This window comes from Humulus lupulus, chromosome 7 (genome assembly GCF_963169125.1).
Source record: "Humulus lupulus chromosome 7, drHumLupu1.1, whole genome shotgun sequence".
Classification (NCBI taxonomy): Eukaryota; Viridiplantae; Streptophyta; class Magnoliopsida; order Rosales; family Cannabaceae; genus Humulus; species Humulus lupulus.
In genome coordinates, this window is record NC_084799.1 from 31020733 (window position 1) to 31041003 (window position 20271).

General features: G+C 31.4%; 2 protein-coding genes across 3 annotated transcripts; one reads left to right on the plus strand and one right to left on the minus strand.

The window, feature by feature from the left end:
* The first annotated feature begins 6056 nt into the window (after nucleotides 1-6056).
* On the plus strand, nucleotides 6057-9368 carry LOC133791090 (probable serine/threonine-protein kinase PBL9). 2 transcript variants are annotated; one of them, XM_062228982.1, is made up of 7 exons: nucleotides 6064-6281; nucleotides 6564-6663; nucleotides 7258-7580; nucleotides 7806-7941; nucleotides 8044-8186; nucleotides 8310-8433; nucleotides 8580-9368. In XM_062228982.1, the coding sequence occupies exons 2-7, from the start codon at nucleotides 6612-6614 to the stop codon at nucleotides 9017-9019; spliced, it is 1218 nt and encodes a 405-aa protein (XP_062084966.1). In that variant the 5' UTR covers nucleotides 6064-6281; nucleotides 6564-6611; the 3' UTR covers nucleotides 9020-9368. The 2 variants fall into 2 exon arrangements, with proteins under 2 accessions (XP_062084964.1, XP_062084966.1); XM_062228980.1 differs by having other exon boundaries at nucleotides 6057-6281; nucleotides 7806-8186.
* A 3011-nt stretch (nucleotides 9369-12379) lies between these two features.
* On the minus strand, nucleotides 12380-15569 carry LOC133791089 (serine/threonine-protein kinase PCRK1). Its single transcript, XM_062228979.1, has 4 exons — nucleotides 15003-15569; nucleotides 14292-14552; nucleotides 13937-14059; nucleotides 12380-13691 (listed from the first exon to the last, which is right to left on the minus strand). Exons 1-4 carry the CDS (start codon nucleotides 15432-15434, stop codon nucleotides 13110-13112), a joined length of 1398 nt encoding a protein of 465 aa, XP_062084963.1. The 5' UTR covers nucleotides 15435-15569; the 3' UTR covers nucleotides 12380-13109.
* Between the last annotated feature and the right edge of the window lie 4702 nt (nucleotides 15570-20271).

The window sequence follows — 20271 nt, forward strand, 5'->3', positions numbered from 1 at the left end:
TCATCAGCCTCCACAAATTCGCAGAATAATGTCACTTAAATAGATTCCCAATGCCCACAAGTGAAAATACTATTTTTTCATTCTAAAAATGAATTAAAATTTCAAAATCGCGTTGATAGTGCAAGGTTTTGGGCGCTGTAGCATTGATAACAGAGCCAAATTCCATCAAAAAATCACGTACTAGCGCTGTAGCACTAGTTTTGTAGCGCTGTAGCGCTACAATCAAACTCCAAATAAATATCAACTAGCGTTGTAGCGCTAGGTTTGTAGCGCTACTTACAGAAACACAAGCCTTCATAACAACAAATGAGCGTTGTAGCGCTACTATGCTAGCGTTGGGGCGCTAATCACCGTGACTTAACTCAAACTCCTTGCTTCCAAAATGACTCAATTTTCTCCAAAATTGCTCCATTTTCTCCCACTTTTACCTCATTCATCTCTTTTCACCTTCTTAGCATCAAAAACCCAAAACATGAACAAACAAGCATAAATCTGCAATAAAATAGCCCTAAACTAAAGAAAACCTTCCTATAAACGAGACCACAAACAAGCCTAAAACTCGTTTATCATCCATGTAAAGTCCCAAATTTCCTAATAAGACTTAGGGCCTTGATTAGGGGGCCAAGATGGCAAATTATGAAATTATGTGATTATATGATATTTATGTTTATCATTATGTGAATATGTGAGTAATATTATAACCAGTTGGGTATAGTCGTGGGAACTTAACTCTAAGGGCTCAGGATCAATCCTACTACCCAAATGGGTAGGATTCAACGTTCCGGAGGCTAGGACTTGGTCCAGAAATATTTATTTACTCATTTTTTACGAGGTTTTATATTATGGTTGTGACTAGGTTATCGCTAGGGGCTTGGAAATAGGATCGTGCTTGAGGGTCGTTTATTGGTAACCGGTGCTTGGACCAAAGGTAAGAAAACTACACCCAGTATGTGATGCATGCGATACATGTGATTATGGTATGGCTAAATATTGAATATGGAATTGATCAGAGCTTGAGTCTCTGTAAATGTGCATGATCATAATTATGCTGGTGAATGTTGAGTAAGCATGCTGAATGCCTTATTTTTGGATATTAGACATATGATATATGTCTGATTTGCATTGCTTACTTGTGAGTGGCACTGACTCATTAGTCAGAAACGGCTATGGTGTTAACACTGGTCGTGAAGTCTTAACTTATCAGGCATGAACGACAATAGTACTGAGCGTTGGTTGTATGAAATTGACTTACGAGTCAAGAGCGGCATTAGTGTATTGAACGCAGAACCGAAATGATTAGATCTAATTAACAAGAGCATTAAATGCTTGACCGACCTTAAGGTCAAAGAAAACTAAAAGCGCATGTCTGGTCTAAAGGCTAGTTACTTAGAGCCAGGGTCGAAAGGCTCAGGTGACTGAAACGTCACATGACTTGGGGAGCAGATCCCCAGAGATGGACTCATTAGTCATCTATTCAGGGAGCGGATCCCCAGAGATGGACTCATTAGTCATCTATTCAGGGAGCAGATCCCCAGATTGACTTGACAGTCATCTATACAGGGTGTAGGGCCCCATAATCATTTATTTGGATTTGCCTGCATGCATGAATAGGGCTATTACTGCTAGGCATGCTTATTATGATTTAGTGACATATTATTATCTATTTATGAGCATGTTGAGTTTTCTTGCTGAGCCTCATCTCACGGGTGCTATGTGGTGCAAGTAAAGGCAAAAGAAAGCTGGATTATCCTTGAGCTGGAGAGCTTAGGTGACGATGTGTACACATGCGGCTGCTCGACCACCACGATCGATGGTTTAAAGAGGAACTAGGGTTAAACCCCTATTTTGCCGCTTAGGTCGGCTAGTTGTAAATCTTTTATTGTAATTAACCTTTAAAATATATTTTGGAATCTCAATGTATACAGTAAACGGTTTAGTGAAATGTTGTATCTTTGACCAAATTTTTTAACCCCAAACCGTTAATCATACTTAGTTACACGATTATGACCAAATGACTCGGTTAGCGAGTTTAGCAATGTTTAAAATACACAATGTAATGGTCCCTAGGTAGTAGGGCGTTACCGTCCATGTGCCTAATTATTGATTATAGTATATATTATGTATAATCACAATAGTATAGGATCCTAATTTAGTGATTATACTATATATTATGTGTAATCACTATATTATAGAATCATAATTAGTGATTATATATATTGTACTACAATTCTCTCTATTTTTTAAAAATAAATAAATTGTCCTTCTTCTAGTTAATATTTTAAAATATATTTATATAAAAAAATATTATATCAAATTAAAATTATATTAGTTGATAAAACAAAATAATTAATTTTGGAAGATTTTGTAAAATAAATATTTTTTTTTTGTTTAAAAAAATAGAGATAATATATAGCAAAAACTCAAGAGTTAAGTAGCTTTTTTTCTTTCTTATTTTATGTTAAAATATATATTTTTTTGCCAGGAATAACTTTATTATTGTTCATACTAGAAATATGAAATGTACAAATTAGAGGAGGAAAATTCTCTACCCAATATAAACTCTTCGTCTAGCTAAAGAGCACGCAAAGAAGCTCTCAGAAATTTAGACAGAGAAGTTCACACAAGATAATCAAATATAATTGATTGACAACAACTGCAAAAATGGGTTTAAACTGAAGACAACATAAAAAATAATCTCAAACAACTATCTGATAATACTAATGCTTCAATTTAGAAGGTCATTAAAGTAACTGCAACACAAAAATAAACCAAATATAAAAAAATATTAATAAAATCAAGTTGAGAATTCTTTTAGAGAATTGTTTATCAGCCAAAGATCCAATCTCAAAAGTAGACCTTAATTTTTTTTTTTATGTAATTAAATTATAAACGGTTTAGAAAGAATTAGATCACAACACAAATAAAGAAAGAAATTACCTTCAACCGACAAATCCTGTCATCCAACCTAAGGTGTATGTCATCATCTTTATTGAATTTTTTTTGGCAGCTTTTATATTTTAGTCCAGACTCCATCGGTATGTCACCGTAACAGCTCATAAAATTGCCACAATAAATCGATCAATTCCCGCAAACAAAAAAGTTTAGCGTGACAAGTTCTTTCCACTTTTGATTGTTGTGGCCGTAATATTTATTGTTTCTTGTAGTAATTATTGTCATCTTCTCTTAAGAGTGTGTTGGGACAGAAACTAAAAGCAATTCTTGGACCAAAAACGGCATCGTTCGTACACAAGTATCATAAATAGTGTACAACAAGTACAGCTAAGAGTACATACATGAACATGGATCACGGGCGTGTTTGGTTAGGAGATTTATAGTATCCTGGTAACGTTGGCAAACTCACGTTTTATTTCTCTTTCTGTTAAATTGTGCTGTGGCGAATTAATTCTCTCAACTTTACAGTATTTTGAGATGAAACTGACAGAGGATGAATACGGAAGAAGTATCTAATCTATACCCAAAAAAAAAACAAAATCATCACGGGCTTCCAAACAAGTCATAAAAGCAAAGGAGACAATAGGACATAAATTGAATTTTCAATTAATTAAGTCCACAAAAATTATTAAGGTATTTCTTTCCAAAATATATAAAAATGAGCATGTGAGGAATATTTGATTCGTTAAATAAATGTTTGATCAAGTTTTTATTATTATTATTATTTTAAAATTATCAAGATGTCATTTTATTTTACTAAATAGTGAAGAGAGAGAGAGAGAGAGAGAGAGAGAGAGAGAGATTATTTGCGTTTTCAATTATATATATTTTTTCTTGCTACAATAATATATGCATGATCCCTACAACTCATACAAGTTTTTCATTCACTTGACTTGATTGAAAAATCCAAAGAAAGGTTCATTTAAAAAAAAAAAAAAAAAAATCCCATTTTGGTGGTAAGTGAGTGATGGATGGTGTAAAGTAGGATGTGGAAGCATATATTAGATTGTATCAAGATTCAAGTTGATGGAAAATGATGGCGTGTGAAAGGGGTTAATCTATAATAATAGGGTATATATATAAATATAAATATATTATAATTGGAAATAATTAAAGCTTATCTTAAAGAGAGCGATATGCGATGAGGCCCAACTGGCCAAGCAATCCCCAAACCAAAACCAAAACCAAAACCAATTACAACTCCATCATGGTCATGGACATGGTGGTGGGATGACAATACTATATCATACCCATCTTCCAAAAAATTCCAATATCACATGCAAGCTATTGTTTTTATATATTGGAATAATATATAAAATTTTATATTATCATAATTTGAATTGGTTAACATTTATACCAAACACCAGCACATATGCTAATTAAGCTTTAGCATTAAAAAAAAGTGCATTTGTAAGGATAGAAATTAAAATATCATGACGATGAGTACGTACATGTGTATTTATTATTATATTACGAGAAATAAATAAAAAATCTTAAGAATTTATTAAAATAACATATATAAAATTGAATATTCATTGATATGTGTGGATTTTATCCTTTTGTGCTTTTTATATTTAATTGTATTTTATTTTTATCATTTATTATTTTTTATCATCTCAAATAAATTAAAAATTGGTACATCCATGATGTTATCTTGTACTTTTGTGCTAGTATTTTTATTATATTTTGAATGTTGGCAGCAAAATTATCTAATATTTTGTAATATGCAAACTTATTTTTTGGTAGCAAAACTATTTAATCATATTGAAAATATGTTAGGTTACTAACCATTTGCCTAAAGACGTTAAGTTTGTCGTAAATTTTTTTTGGGTATTTATTTGTCAAACTTACAAAAGCTCGAGTATTTATTTATCATATTTATAAAAATTTGAATAGTTTCGTCACAAATATTCTTTCATCATCAATGTCAATCAAAATCAAAATAAGATAATTATATTTACATCTCAAAATATATAAATTGAATATTTATAATCTTTAAAATTGTATTTATTTTTATAATAATACAAAAAAATATAATGAAAATGTATAGAATATAAAATTTTTCATTGTAAAAATATTTTTAAACTTACTTTTATATTAAATAATTTTTTCACTGTGTTTTTTTATATATAAAAATAACTCTAATTTTATTTTTTAATAACCACATATATAATTGGATGATAAACAAAATACTTATTTTGTTGTTTTTATTATAGTTTAGTTTAGTTCATAAATTGTGAGAATAAAACAAAAATTAAAATAAAGTGTGATTACCCACATAATATATAAATACAATACTAAATAGATTTTCACTCAAAAAACAAGACAGGACTGCTTTGTACTTTTTGTTTTTGTTTGTTTGTTTTCTTAATTTGGAAATAATTTTAAAGATAAAAGCATGAATTAACATACGAGTCTTAAACTCAACAACTAATTTTAATTTTGTAACAAAAACTCATAATTTCATACAAATAAAATGAGTAACATTATGCAGTGAAAAAAAATGCAAAATTATGCCCCTTAAATGTAATTAACTATACATACATACCATCTCCAATTATTAATGCTAAACCATTTTTAATTTTTAAATCAATTTACAATACAATCTCAAATAATTAATTAAATTTGATAAACTTTCTTTATTTAATTATTATATGTGAACAAAGGATATTCTTTTATTTATTTTTTTTAGGGAAAACAAAGGGATATTCAATCCAATGATGAAATCATACATTATGAGTAATATAAATATTCTCCAATCATTTTCTTCATATATAAAAACTCATAAAATATCATAAACCACACCTAATATTTTATTTAGAAAAGAAGAAAAGACTAGCACGTGAGATATACTCCATTAAGTCAAATATTGATTTGATACCAACAATTTTTTTTTAAAAAAAGGAACACTTGTGATTTGTTTTTCAAAAGAAAAATCAAAACACAAGCTTTGAAAGAAGCAAGCCAGCTGTAGATAACGAGCCGAGCCATCTTGACGCATCGAAGAATGGACGAGTTCATAATCGAAATCCAATGGCTGAGAGAGAAAGAGCCGAAGAGAGTATAAAACGTTGAGCGAAAGGGCGGGACCAGGCCACCATTAATGATCTCCTTTCCTTCCCACCTTCCTTTTTATCGGCTTGTCACCCTTCACCTCCTTTGTCCACTCCAATAAAAACCAAACTTACCAGAAAGGCGAAATAAAGCTCAGTCAACTTGCTCTATCTGCCTCTTCTGGTAAAGCTCTCTCCGGGCTTCTTAGTTCCCAGACGAGTACTAAAAAGGCCAACCCATCTAACCTTCACACTTCGATTTTTGTGACCGAATAGGTTCGTTTATGACACCCTTTTATCTTCTCTCTAGTGGGTTCTTGTTTGTTTTTGTTTGAAGCTTTTTTTTGTTTTTTGTTCCTGTTAATTGTTCGCTTATTGAAAGTTACTGTAGAAAAGCTAGCAATTTGAGAGAGTTTTGGACGAAACCCGACTTTCTTTTTCTTAAAAAAATTTGCCATAAAATGATAAAAGATGTTTTTCACTTTTAGATCTGCCTATATTCACTATTCAAAGGCTGCCTTTTTTTTTGGCTGAGGCTCTGATCTTTTTGATCTGCAGGAAGACAATTCAAAAGGCTAATTGCTTGTTTTTCATTGGGTTGTTTCAATGGGGATTTGCTTAAGCGCCCAAATCAAAGCTGAGGGCACTTGTAACACAGGTAAGCAGATGTTACATCTTATATTTTTTAGCCCCCCACCTGTCGAAATTTTTACCCGGGGGCCTTTTTAGCATAGAGAATTTATTTATTTGGGAAAGAGTTCTGTCCAATTATCTGTGCTCTGTTAGAGTCCTCTGGGATCATGGATCAGTGGAGTTGGTTTGAGCTATCTGTCCTTACAAGTTTTTATATGTATATATTATCAACATAAAATTGGTTGTTCAATCTTTTTGGTATTGGTTTGTTAGATAAATTTGTTCAGTCCATTTGATGGCGGGCGCGGTTTGTTGGGAACATCATGCACCATTTTGTTCTTGAAGAAAACTGCGAGAAACTAGATTAAGCTCAAAATGATTGTTTTGTCTTTTGTTTTTGTTTTGTTGCTGATGCATGGTAGATTGCATGCAGGAGAGTGAATCTCAATAATCCTTCTGTTTTTAGCTATAATACAAATGATACGTAAGAGCAATTGTCGCCTTCTTATTTTTAAGGGGTATTTACCTTTGCAGAACAGCCCCCAAAGCTATATTTATTGTGTCAAATGTTTCACAATTTTGTTGAAGCTTGATCATGATATCTACTTGTTTAATGCAGGGGTTAGTTCAAAATACAATAGTAGTGATGGGAATTCGAGCTGTACTAGCAGCAAGGTCTCATCAGTTTCGGTTCCTCATACTCCGAGGAGTGAGGGGGAGATATTGCAGGCTTCCAATTTGAAGAGTTTCAATCTTGCTGACCTCAAAATGGCCACCAGGAATTTCCGCCCTGATAGCGTCTTAGGGGAAGGTGGTTTCGGTTCAGTTTTCAAGGGGTGGATTGACGAGAACTCTTTTACTGCTACAAAGCCCGGGACTGGCATGGTTATTGCTGTGAAAAGGCTTAATCAGGATGGCTTTCAGGGTCATAAAGAGTGGTTGGTGAGTTGATTTCTTCTCGCTTTTTAGTTCACAATTTTGAAAAGACTAGCCCACTGCTGTACAATTTCTTGTGTTTCTGGTTTAGGAAAGGTGGTAATGAAACAAGCCTGTGCTCTTCTTGGATTGAAGATGTATACTAACTTGCCAATACTTGAAACAGGAACATATCTGAATAACTTGTACTGTATTGGTTGGATATTGACGACAGATTGTCTGGTTCTACAGGCGGAAGTGAACTATTTGGGACAGTTTCACCACTCTCATCTGGTAAAATTGATTGGTTATTGCTTGGAAGATGAACACAGGCTTTTGGTGTATGAATTCATGCCTCGAGGGAGCTTAGAAAATCATTTGTTCAGGAGTAAGTTCTGCCTAACTTTACCTTTTGTAATTGGAAACATAATGATTATCGACTTATCGAGTATGGGATATTCAATGACCACTACAATTTTTCCTATATCAGGGGGTTCTTACTTTCAGCCTCTTTCGTGGAATCTTCGTCTAAAGGTTGCTCTTGGTGCTGCAAAGGGGCTTGCTTTTTTGCACAGTGCAGAAACTAAAGTGATATACCGAGATTTCAAGACGTCTAATATACTTCTTGACTCGGTATGATCTCAAAAAGATTCTGGCGTGTACAACTTTTGTTATGATATTTATATATATGATCAATTGGTAGGATATTTGAACTTAAAAAGGCTATTCTAAGAACTGTTTCTGATATGACCCCAGAACTACAATGCAAAGCTATCAGATTTTGGGTTGGCCAAGGATGGGCCAACAGGTGACAAAAGCCATGTCTCCACCAGGGTAATGGGAACCTATGGATATGCTGCACCAGAATATCTAGCCACTGGTAACATTTCTTTATCAATTATAGTATTTATTGATTTAGATTATTGTTATCTTTGGTTCTCCGCACTTGATCTTCTATGCCTCAAAAGTTGAGTCAATCAGGTTTCCTAATCCTAATAAAGAATCTACTTACATGACTGTCTATAGGTCACCTCACTGCAAAGAGCGATGTATTTAGTTTCGGTGTGGTGTTACTAGAAATGTTGTCTGGCCGGAGAGCAGTTGACAAAAACCGACCATCCGGAGAACACAACCTAGTAGAGTGGGCTAAACCCTATCTGGCAAATAAGAGGAAGATCTTTCGAATCTTGGACAACCGTCTTGAAGGCCAGTACTCAATGGAAGTAGCTCACAAGGCAGCTACACTTGCATTGCGATGTCTGTCAACTGAAGGCAAGTACAGGCCTAACATGGACGAGGTTGTGACAGCTTTGGAGCAGCTTCAGAATTCTAATGCAACTGGCGACCATAATAAAAGCAACGAATCCAGGACAAGAACTCGCAGACGAAGTGCCGATGATGTTAGTAGTAATAAGAAGAGCACTAGTTCTTATCCTCGGCCCTCTTCGTCCTCGCTCTATGTTTAGAAATGAAGTATGAAGATTTTACAAGTTATGGTTTTCCTCTACTCAGGTGAAAGAAAAAACAAAAGAAACTAAAGACGCGGGTATGCAAACACTGTCTCATGAACAACCCACATACACTTATATATTTTTCCTTGCGGCTGTACAGTTTCTTATGTCAAATTAATGTAATCAAAACCATGTTTCAGGCAGTCTTCTTGAACTTGTAAGTTGTAACATATCAATGGTTCACCTCATAATGTTGTACGTCTTCTGTTTTTTTGTTTTCTTTTTTTTACCAATTGTTTTGAGAAAATAGAAGTGGCATTTGTTTTGTATTATCACTATCGTTAAATATCATCGCATTTTTCCAGTCTGGGGTGATCTATTTTTCTACCTTACTATATTTTGCGTGTACAGGCTCTGTCCTTGTATGAACAAAGCTTGTTGTGTGATGTTGATTTTTTTGCACTCTAGTACACAAATGGACAAAAAACAGAGATTAATGAGCTTTTGAATTTTGATACTCACTTGAATTTACTTCCTACTCTGGTTAATAAACCTTGATGGGCAATAATTATGTGTTGTGTTACAACCAAAAAGTGAAACATTAAGAGATCATTATAGGTTTAAGGAGGTGCAATGCAGATGGGAGGCAAAGACACACAAACACACGTGTATGCGTGTATGTGCTGGAATTTATATTCAATGGGACTTTTGTGCTTCTTTTGCCTTGCATTATAAAAAAAAAGTGGTATATTGGTATATACAATAAAAAAGTTGAAGAGCACTGACCTTCAAAAGTCCTCCCAAATCCCATTGTCTCTGTTGGGCTCTGGGTCCCTGGCACTTGTAAGTAATGGTTTATCTCAAGTGATTCACTTTTGGAACAGCTCAGCTCCCACCCAACCCAGCATGAAAAACGAATGTTCTCGATAGTATTATAAGGCTTTGTTTGGAAGTCATGTTTTACTATTTAAAAAAAAATTACACATTAAATAATTTATACTATATTTATCTCCTCTCATTTATTATTTGAATCAAAAGTAGCTCAAGTTCCAAATAGACATTAAGATAATCAAGACTCGAAAATACTTTTGGAAATGTAATTTTAGAAAGAGAAATGCTAAAGAGCAACTTAGGAACATTATTGGTATAAATAAATATGGAGACTTATATATTTTAATTTATATTGAAGAGGAGTTTACATAAATATGGAATAAATATACATAATTTTTATATTTATGAGAAAAAAAGTAATTATATAAAATATAATAAGTTTTGAAAAAAAAAATTTAAATATGGCAATTCCATAAAATATATAAAATAGATTCCTATAATCATAAATACACAAAACTCTCTCTCACTTTTTTCTCTCTCCCTCACAATATCTATCTCTCTTTTCTCCTTTCTTCCTCTCTCTTCCCCATTTGGTTCACTCATCTCAGCCCTCCGCTAGCGATACCACTTTTGCCATCATCCCCGACGGCGACGCACCTCCGGCCCTTTTGGTTCTTCTTCTTCTTCTTTCTTCAGATTTGGATTTATTCATATTCTTTTTTATCTTCTTTTTTTTCACATCTAATTTTGCCATTTCAAATATGATGTTGCATTTCATATTTGATTTTTTTTTCTTCCAAACACAACTGTAACCGTTTACTATCATGAAAAGTTATGATTTCTAGAATTTTTTTTCCCAGATATGTATAAGTAACCAGGTGCAATAGTGCCTGATTTTTTTATTCATATATGAATTTTTTAGACCTAACTGTAACCAGTTACGAAAACGATTAATTTAGATTTTTTTTGTGGATCTGATTTTGTTTTCACCTGACTAAGTAACTAGGTATTATGGTGATTGATTTTTTTTTAGATTTGAATTTTTTCAAACCTAACTATATCCAGTTACAATTATGATCAGTTTGGATCCTATTTGTTTCTAAGTCTGGCTAAGTAACCAGTTACCATCGCAATTAGTTTTTTTTTCAGACCTAGCTGTAACCAGTTACCTTCACGATCAATTTAGTTTATTTTTTCATATCAATTTTTATTCTACCAAATTTCACTAAATAACCAGTTACAATTCAGTTGGTATTTTGATAATGGTACATTACTAAACAAATCAAAATTATTTTATTGTTGTAACCTAATACTATAACATCACTTAAAAAATAAAACTAATTTTTATAGTTGTAACCAATTACCACACATCACTAAAAAAATTTGAAAATGGCATACGAATACTACTGCAAAAAAAAATCAGTTTTTTTTTTACAGTAGTAACCGATTACTGCGGAAATCCTGTTGATTGAAAAAGATAAAAAAAGAAAAAAAGAAAAAGAAATGGAAATAAATAGTATGATGATAAATGTTTCTTTCAAAAAATAATGTGAAATAAACTTTTTATAAAATATAAATAATAAAAAAATAATACAAATAAATTAAAAATATAAAAATAACCATTACAACATATTAAAACTAACTACTGAATACTTTATAAAAAAAATAAATATGGTATACGAATAAAACATTACAAATATATGGGAAAAAAACTTCCATAAAATATAAACAAAAAAAAATATCCCATAAGAAACTTAAGAAGAAAAAATGTCATATTTTTCAAAGTTTTTTAAAAAAATATCATATTTGGTGTAATTTTTTCTAAACTGAACTATGTAACACACAACTAAATTATACCAAAAGCAATATGTCATGTACTCAGCAATGCTTTTTAGAAAACAGTTATTTCATGTCCTAAAATATGCGTAAATAAAATATGTTAAAGTCTTTAAATGGTTAGTCATTAAATAACAATATGTTATTACAAATAGTATGGTGCGGTATAAATCTTATTTAAGAAAAAGAAAATAATGGTTCATAATAACACAGTAAAACATATTCAACACAATTATAAAGTTCAACCTATCTATTCTCCTTCCTTAATCATTTACTAGTGCACTTATGATATGGAAGTCGACATAGTACACTGCAACTGCAAGTGTTTGGATCAATCTGAGGCGTTGAAGATAAAAAGTTGCAACCCATCTTAAGAGGCTAAGAATCTCAGTCCGTGACACAATCCTGCTCCAGATTCTCAGTATTTTTCAGAGTAAAGTTAAGCAGGGATTTGACACACCAAACGACAACGTTTTTGTAAAAGTACCCAAAGAAATACCAAAAATAAGAAACGGGGCCCTTTATTTATTATAGAACTGTACGTGTGCATGTGTAACAGCATAAGTCTGAGATATATGGGCTGCAGACATAAACTATTTGAATTGATTGGGTTGAAAGCAAAACCCACTACCAACCTATTTAGGGTAATAATGAAGAACAGTTTATATCAAATTAAAAGCAAGAGAATACAGATTAAAAGTAGCTACAAGTTTTAAGGATCTATGGACCATGAAAGCTGTCTATACTTGAATATACTTTGATCCCAACACAACCCTGCCCCCACCACTTTCCTCTTTACTAATCATAAAGTAGTACACGTTACAATAGTATGGGATTCCATCAAATTTCACTATTGTCTATCCAAACAAATTACTAAAACAGAAACCAAACAAAAAAAATTGTGAAATACATTTAATTTAATCTACTCAAATCCTACGTAGGATGATCGTCCTGGTCCTACCAAATCTTTTAATGTTATAGACAAAAACAGAGCACGAACAATCGATTATAAAGTCCACACCAACAGTATATGTTGCGGCTAAAATCTCTTCTGAAAACTCCAATTAAGTTTCTCCACATTGCTCACTGAGTATACTTACTCATCAACTGTCTACATCTGCTACAAGTATAATTGAACCCACATAAGGACTCAGCAAACGCAACCCTCGACTACTAAGCTATTGCATGGCTTAAAAAAATGCAGGTTCGCTCACCAATATGTGTATATCTACAAAGACTATATAACTCTACAGCCAAAGAGTAAGGAACAGAAAGAAGACATCTTCAATGAGTTTTTGAGGAATAGCACATATCTACACATTCATTTCTGACTGAAACCATATTAAGTGATACATGTGTGGGATGTATCATCGCATGGAAAGAGAAATGGCTATATGACTTCTTTTTTCCTTTACCGCCAGAGGTTGTGCTTGACATTTTATGAAGTTCTTACTAACCCAGGACTCCAATTTCTCCAATCAAACTTGCCAATGGATTTGGTTCTTAAGTTGACCATTTCTCTTATATCAAACACTTTCTTTAGATAATTGTTTCCTTGTTTGGTGGACACGGGTTCAGATTCCACTACAGTTTCTTCCTCTGGTTCTTCAGTTTCACTGACTGCTTGTGGAGCAGCAACTTCTTGAGCAGTAACTTCTTGAGATGTAGTTTCATTTATAATGTTTCCAAGAATCTCAACCACCTCACTCATTTTAGGGCGAGATTTTGGCTGCTTTAGTAAACACTTGTTGGCTAATGAAGCAAGTTTCTGAGCTGATTTAATGCAAAAGTCTCCTTCAAGTCGAGGGTCAATAATAAGGTGAAATTTCTTTGAGTCTGAAACATAAGGTTTCACCCATTCTAAAAGCTTTTGTTCACTCCGGGGAAGGTTTCTCTCAACGGCTCGCCTTCCTGTAATGAGCTCGTAAAGAACCACACCAAAGCTCCATACGTCACTCTTAGCAGTCAACTTCCCGGTCTGAACATACTCTGGAGCTGCATAGCCTACCGTGCCCACAACCTTGAGAAAAAAGTATTCATTGTGAGCAATGTAGCCTCCAGCAAAATCGTCAGAAAATGTATGATGCGAAAAGCAAGAATTCAGAAGCAGGTATTTTATCAGAACCAACTTTAAAAGATGGTACCACCATCTTAACCATGGACAAAATAATTCAAACAGCTTCTGACAAAAAGCAGTACTCTAACCCATCTAATCACATGATCATTTAATTTTTACCAATAATGTATCGGATCCAACAAACTTACTGATGTGGAAACATGACTAATTCCTTCAGGAGGCCCCTGTCTTGCTAGTCCAAAGTCAGAAAGTTTTGCACTAAAGTCCTCATCCAGCAAAATATTTGAAGTTTTGAAATCCCGGAATATTAGCTGCACCAATCAAAAGATCCAAATATTATTTACTTCTGAGAAGTAACTTATTGACATGAATCAAGTTAAAGGAATTCTTGGGTCATCCTCTTCCAAAAACTAAATTGTAAAACATGAAAACTGAAAGCATTAAACTTTTTTTTTTCATTCTAATGGAAGAATTTCAAATCATTTGAATACATAAGCAAGCCTGCCAAATAGGTAAATCAAACAAAAGGGAGAGACAAGATACCTGAAAATCCATTTCTTCATGAAGGTATGCCAATCCACGGGCAGCATCCTGGGCAATTTTTAATCTTGTAACCCATGGAAGAGTTGACGGCATTCGAGCCAACAGATGATCTTCTAAGCTTTTTTTAGGCATGAGCTCGTAGACCAAAAGTCTCTGAATCCCTCTTTCATCATCTTCCGCACAATATCCAACTAGCTTCACAAGATTTGGATGCTTCACAACACCTAAAAAGTTCACTTCATTTATCCATTCTTTATGCCCCTGGACACTAGAATGCAAATATATGGTAAATTTCATTAGATTAACTTCGAGCACCTGACAATGGCATTCCAAAAGCAACATTAACCTTCTAAAACAAAACCCATTTCAACAAGTCAAAGATTACAAGAGAAAACCTGTCCCCCAGCAATATCGCCTCAAAACCGAAACTAATTTCTACCAGCTGAACATGTACAGAATGCATTCCTTTTTAATTGAACACTTGAATGAGTTGACCAGTTATAGAATTGCAAATTAGTAAACTTTTTTTTTCATAAAAGTTCCTCTTATGACTATAAAACACTCGAACCAGACAAATTATTCAGATTTGTAAACAAGCTACTGCAAATCGAAGATTCTTGAAACAGTCCAAACTATAGAAACAATACATACATACATATATAAATATGTATATATGTCCTGTCAAAAAGAAAAGAGTGAAGAAAGACATGCCTGGAAGCCACTACGATTCAACTGTTTGATCGCAACATCAATCTTACAGGGAACGGCATCATCGTCAATCTCAATATCCGACCCCGGAACCCTAACAACTCCTCTGTAAACGCAGCCAAAACCTCCCTCCCCAATCAACAAGGCCCTACTGAACCCTCTGGTGGCCGATTTGAGCTCGGAGAACGTGAACACCCGCAGATCATTGGCTCTACGCAGACTCAGAAACTCGTAGAACCCAACAGAGTCAGAAAGGTCCCTGGAGTCGGAGTCGAACTCGGAGCGGCGAGTGCTGTCGAGGCTGCTGGAGGCAACACTGAGCGAGCGAGCCCAAGACACCTTGGAGACCCTGGAAACGACGCTGGAGCCGGCGCCAGTGACGCTAGCGTCATCGTCGTCGCGCTTCTCTCCGTTGGTGAAATGGAAACACTTCATGAATGAGCCAAAGCCAATGCTGTTGAGAAATGAGAACGGAGATAGCGAGAGGGAGAGGGAGAGAGAGAGAGAGTCAAAGGGAAGGGGGCTGGTGGTGGTGATAACACCTTTCAGATCAACTAACTTCTATTGGCGAACTTTGATTTATTTATAAATACGTTTTGAAATGTGACCCCCTCATAGGCTAGGCGGCTTTTTCTTTTTCTTTTTCTTTTTTCTTCAAAAACTACCATTTACATACATTTCTTATTTTTAGTGGAATTTACACTACTCTTTTTTTTCCTCTGTAGCGAAAAATATGAAAATTTCATTTTATGGCTTGTGCGGGTTTTTATTCATATAATAGTTTTAAGAAAATAAGCCATAATTTATGCTTAATTAAATTGTATTATGAGAAAATCTGAAAATTAATTCATACTTTTCGAAACTTATGTCTGAAAAAATTGTTATATTTTTTGAATCAAGTGTTTTCTTTCATTATTTGTTTAGATCGTGTATTTTGATAAATTAATTTTATATTATATATTTTGTAAAATATTTTAAATAGATCATTAAACTTGATTTTGAATAAAAAAAAATTAAAAATAACACACAGTTGTTATGCATAAATAAATATACTTTTGTTCTAAGTTGTAGTTTTGTAAATTATTTGTGATTTTAATTTAACAAAACTTTAATCGAAATCAAATTTAGGAGTCTATTTTATAAAACAATATACAAAAAGTAATTTATCAAACCATAAGTTCCAAACAAATTATGGAACAAAACACATCATTTAAAAAAAGTATAAATCCTAAAAAGAAATATTCATATTTACTAAAACCCTTATTTAAAAACCATATTTATAAAAAAAATTAGCCTATTTTTAATGCCTTTATATTTTATTTTACTTTAATATTTTTTTCTCTCAATTTAATTCCTTCAACTTTGAGCTTTTATATCATGATATCTCATAATTATTTTCGGAGATTTATATTACATCTCAAAAGTTTATGTATACACCACAATGAGTTCCATCTCATTTTTTTTAATATATATAAGAACGACTACATTGCATTATTCTTTTTTTGCAACATCGGTGCTTCATTTTTTTATTTCAGCGCTTGGATAGATATAATCCAAAAAAAATTTATATGACGGTGTACATTGTAGGTATTTAGAATATCCTACAAATTTTCAAAAATTTCTGAATAGTTTACGAAGCCGAAAACATAATTCAAACTGCCAAATTTTACACGCGTATACAAAAAAATAGACACGCGTGCAACAGACAGTTTAGACCCTGTTTCGGTACCATAATTTATTCAGAATTTCTTGGAAATTTGTGTTATAGATAGTTATAATGTACACCATCATATAAATTTTTTTGGGATTATGACTATTCAGGTGCCGAAATAGAAAAAAGATGTACTGGTGTTGCAAAAAAAAAGATGCATTGTAATCGCTCCCTGTATATATATTTATAATTGAACTCCTTACATTTTCTTTCTTGATCACTTTGAAAGTGGACCACATACTTATGTACCCCTTTCACAAAGACAAAAATAAATAAAATCATAAACTTTATTTATGAAGAACTTTATTTACGAAGAATTGAGAATAGTGAATATGAATATTTCTTAATAAAAATAAACAATTCAATAATAAAAATTCAAGCTTAATACAATCTTAAATATACAATTGTGAAAAAGTAAATAAAAAATATATTCAATTTATTTTTATATTAAATGATGATAACATTTTATGAATATGAGTTTTAAGAACTAGAAAGGCTATTTAAAAAAAATTACTTAATCACATAAAGATTGAAAAAAATACATAAAAAATAAAAAATAAATTATCTAAATAAACTTATTATCTAGCATAAAAGCATGCAAACCAACATAAAAAACTACTACAAAATTTAGATAATAAACCTTTTAAGATAAGGAAGAAAAAAGTAAAATAATTTTAAGGACAAATGTTATTTTTTTCCCGAACTACAACATTTATAGATTTTTGACCCCCGAATTTTTTTACTTGGCAAAAATACCCCTGAACTATATCACTTGTAGACTTTTACTACTTCCATCCAAAATAGTAATGGTTTGCTGATGCGACAATTAAAAAAATATTTAAAAATAATTTTTTATTAATTAATTGATTTTAAATTAGAAAAAAAATCATTTAAAAAATAAAATAATAATAAAAACTGATTTTAAAAATTAATAAAATTATATAGAAAAAATTAATAAACATAAATTTTTCTTAATCCAAAATAACTAAAGTCAATATTTCTAAACTAAATTAAAATCTTTAAACTAATTTAAATTAAAAACTCAACCAAATCTATATTTTAAACATAGATAATCAAACACATTTAGAAAAAAATCAAGCAAAAAATTAATGATTTTAATTTAGTTTAGTTCACAGTATAATTTATTTTAGAAATATTGATTTTAGTTTTTTTAAAATTATATTTGGATTAAAATATATTTATGTTTATTGATTTTTTATTTATTGGATTTTTATATAATTTAGTAAATTTAAAAACTAATTTTTATTAATTATTAATTTTTAAAATTTAAAATCAATTAATTAATAAAAATATATTTTTAACTCCCACGTCAGCTAACAGTTATTATTTTGAGCGGAAGAGGCAAAAATACACAAATGACATAGTTTAAGAGTATTTTTGACAAGCAAAAACATTCGGAGATAAAAGTCAAAAAATGTTATAGTTCAGAGTAAAATAGTATTTTGTCATAATTTTAATGAATAAACATTTACTAAGTCATATAATTTACATAAGTTTTAACTATTGGGTTAAAACTCATCCATTCCTATTCACTTGACACACAAATAACAACTTTGCAAACGAGTATCTTGAAGACATTTGGGGTTTGATCAAGTAACATGTCATGATTTTTAAGTACTCACAAATAACTCTTCACATGTATTTTCATCACACCATAAATAATAATAATAATTTTGTAAAGAATTTAAAAAAAAATATTTTTTTCTTTAAATTATGATAGACTAAAAAAATTTCGCATTTATTAACTTCATAAAGGTTAAGAAAGTAATTTTGTTTAATAATTTTAAATATGCTTTAATAATGAAAAAGTGTTTCCGTGGGTAGATTAGTGGAATTCTTATTTTGGTTCCAATAATGATATTTGGAATAGAAAGTTCATTACTACACAGAAGTCAATTCATTGTTGAAGAAAATTCTAATTCTCTTATTCTTATGAATTATTAGGAAAAATATTATGTGTGTTTTTTTTAAATACGTGATTGGCTTTTGTGTTTTGTTAAATGATAATTTGGATTATGTATTTAATAAAATGGATGAAAATAGTCCACTAAACTCAATTTTAGTTAAAATATTTTCAATTATAAGATCAATTTTTGAATTGTTGACTATCCAATGAATTCAAAGAAGAAAGTGATCCATGAGCTAATAATGAAATATTATATTTAAAAATATTTAAAAAAATCAGATCAATGATACTATTTTGATTCGTTTTGTTAAATACAAATCCAAATTATTATTTAATAAAACACAAAACCCAATCGTGTATTAAAATAAACACAAGAATCAAAATAGTATTTTCCTAAATTATAATTCTATTGTTTAAAGAATTCTTATTCCGGTCTTTTAACAATTAGAATAAGTTTTCTATTACCAAGCTATCAAATAAATGTATTGCTTTAACCTTCTTACTTTAATAATATTGTTTCATTATACATTAAGTTTCTTTATAAGTAAAGATATTTTTGTCCATATATCACTTATTATATTGTCACACTAAATCAAACAAAATAATTTTAATTCCAATTTACTAAAAAAAACATATTATTACCTTTTTCTCTTAATCAAACATCACTTAATGTTGGAGAAATGTTAATCAAACAAATATTCCTACATGTACATAGGAATGGATATTCCATTCTAAGTCCCATTGATGTTTACCAAACTTGCTTATAGATTCTTACTCTGTTGAGTTGATATTTATACGGTCGTAATAGATATAATTGCAAAAGAATATCCTATATCCAGTATATTATCGGAAAGATTATCTTCTCTTAAAAAAATATCATATATATTTTTGTACATATTAATAAGATTTAAAAGGAAAAAGCCATTGTGGATAGAGAATTGAAAATAGAGATGGACAGAGTACGTGAAGGGTATCACGAGGGGTACCGTGCACTGAGTAGTGAGAAAGGACGGCATATTGGCCCACCCAGCCCAGGGGCTTTAATGTAATTTCATACTATTCTTAATTCAGAAAAAGAAATGCTCTATAATTTTCTCTTTTAGCCTACTGGTGATGCCACTGAGGCATGGGTAAATATCGATTAGTCACTATCATTGATAAAGTCAATTTCTAGAATATCGTTTTTCTTTTCCTCTTTTAAAAATAAAAGAAAGCTCGAGAATTGTATATATGTTATTTGTTCTGTCTACTAGGACTCTAGAAAGAAAGGAAATAAATGGTAGGTCACTGTTTTGGACCAAAAACGAATTTATGGTCCATTAACGCGTACTTAAGTTACATACACCTTACAATTAATTCAACTATTTATTTATACATATATATAGGATTTTTCAGCTATTCATGATTTAGCGTTTTGTAAGATGAAAATAGACCAAGTTGGTCCATTTATGAGTGTCATCTTGATTAATGATTTATAAAAACATCATGTGTGAGTCTTTGTACTTAAGTTAATAAGACACTTGGAATGTTTATGGCACAAAAGAAAGTGTGTAAATATTGTAATTATTAGTAATCTATAAATAGAGAAATTTGCGGCATAAATATTTATGTAGTTTGGTTTGTTGCAATTAAAT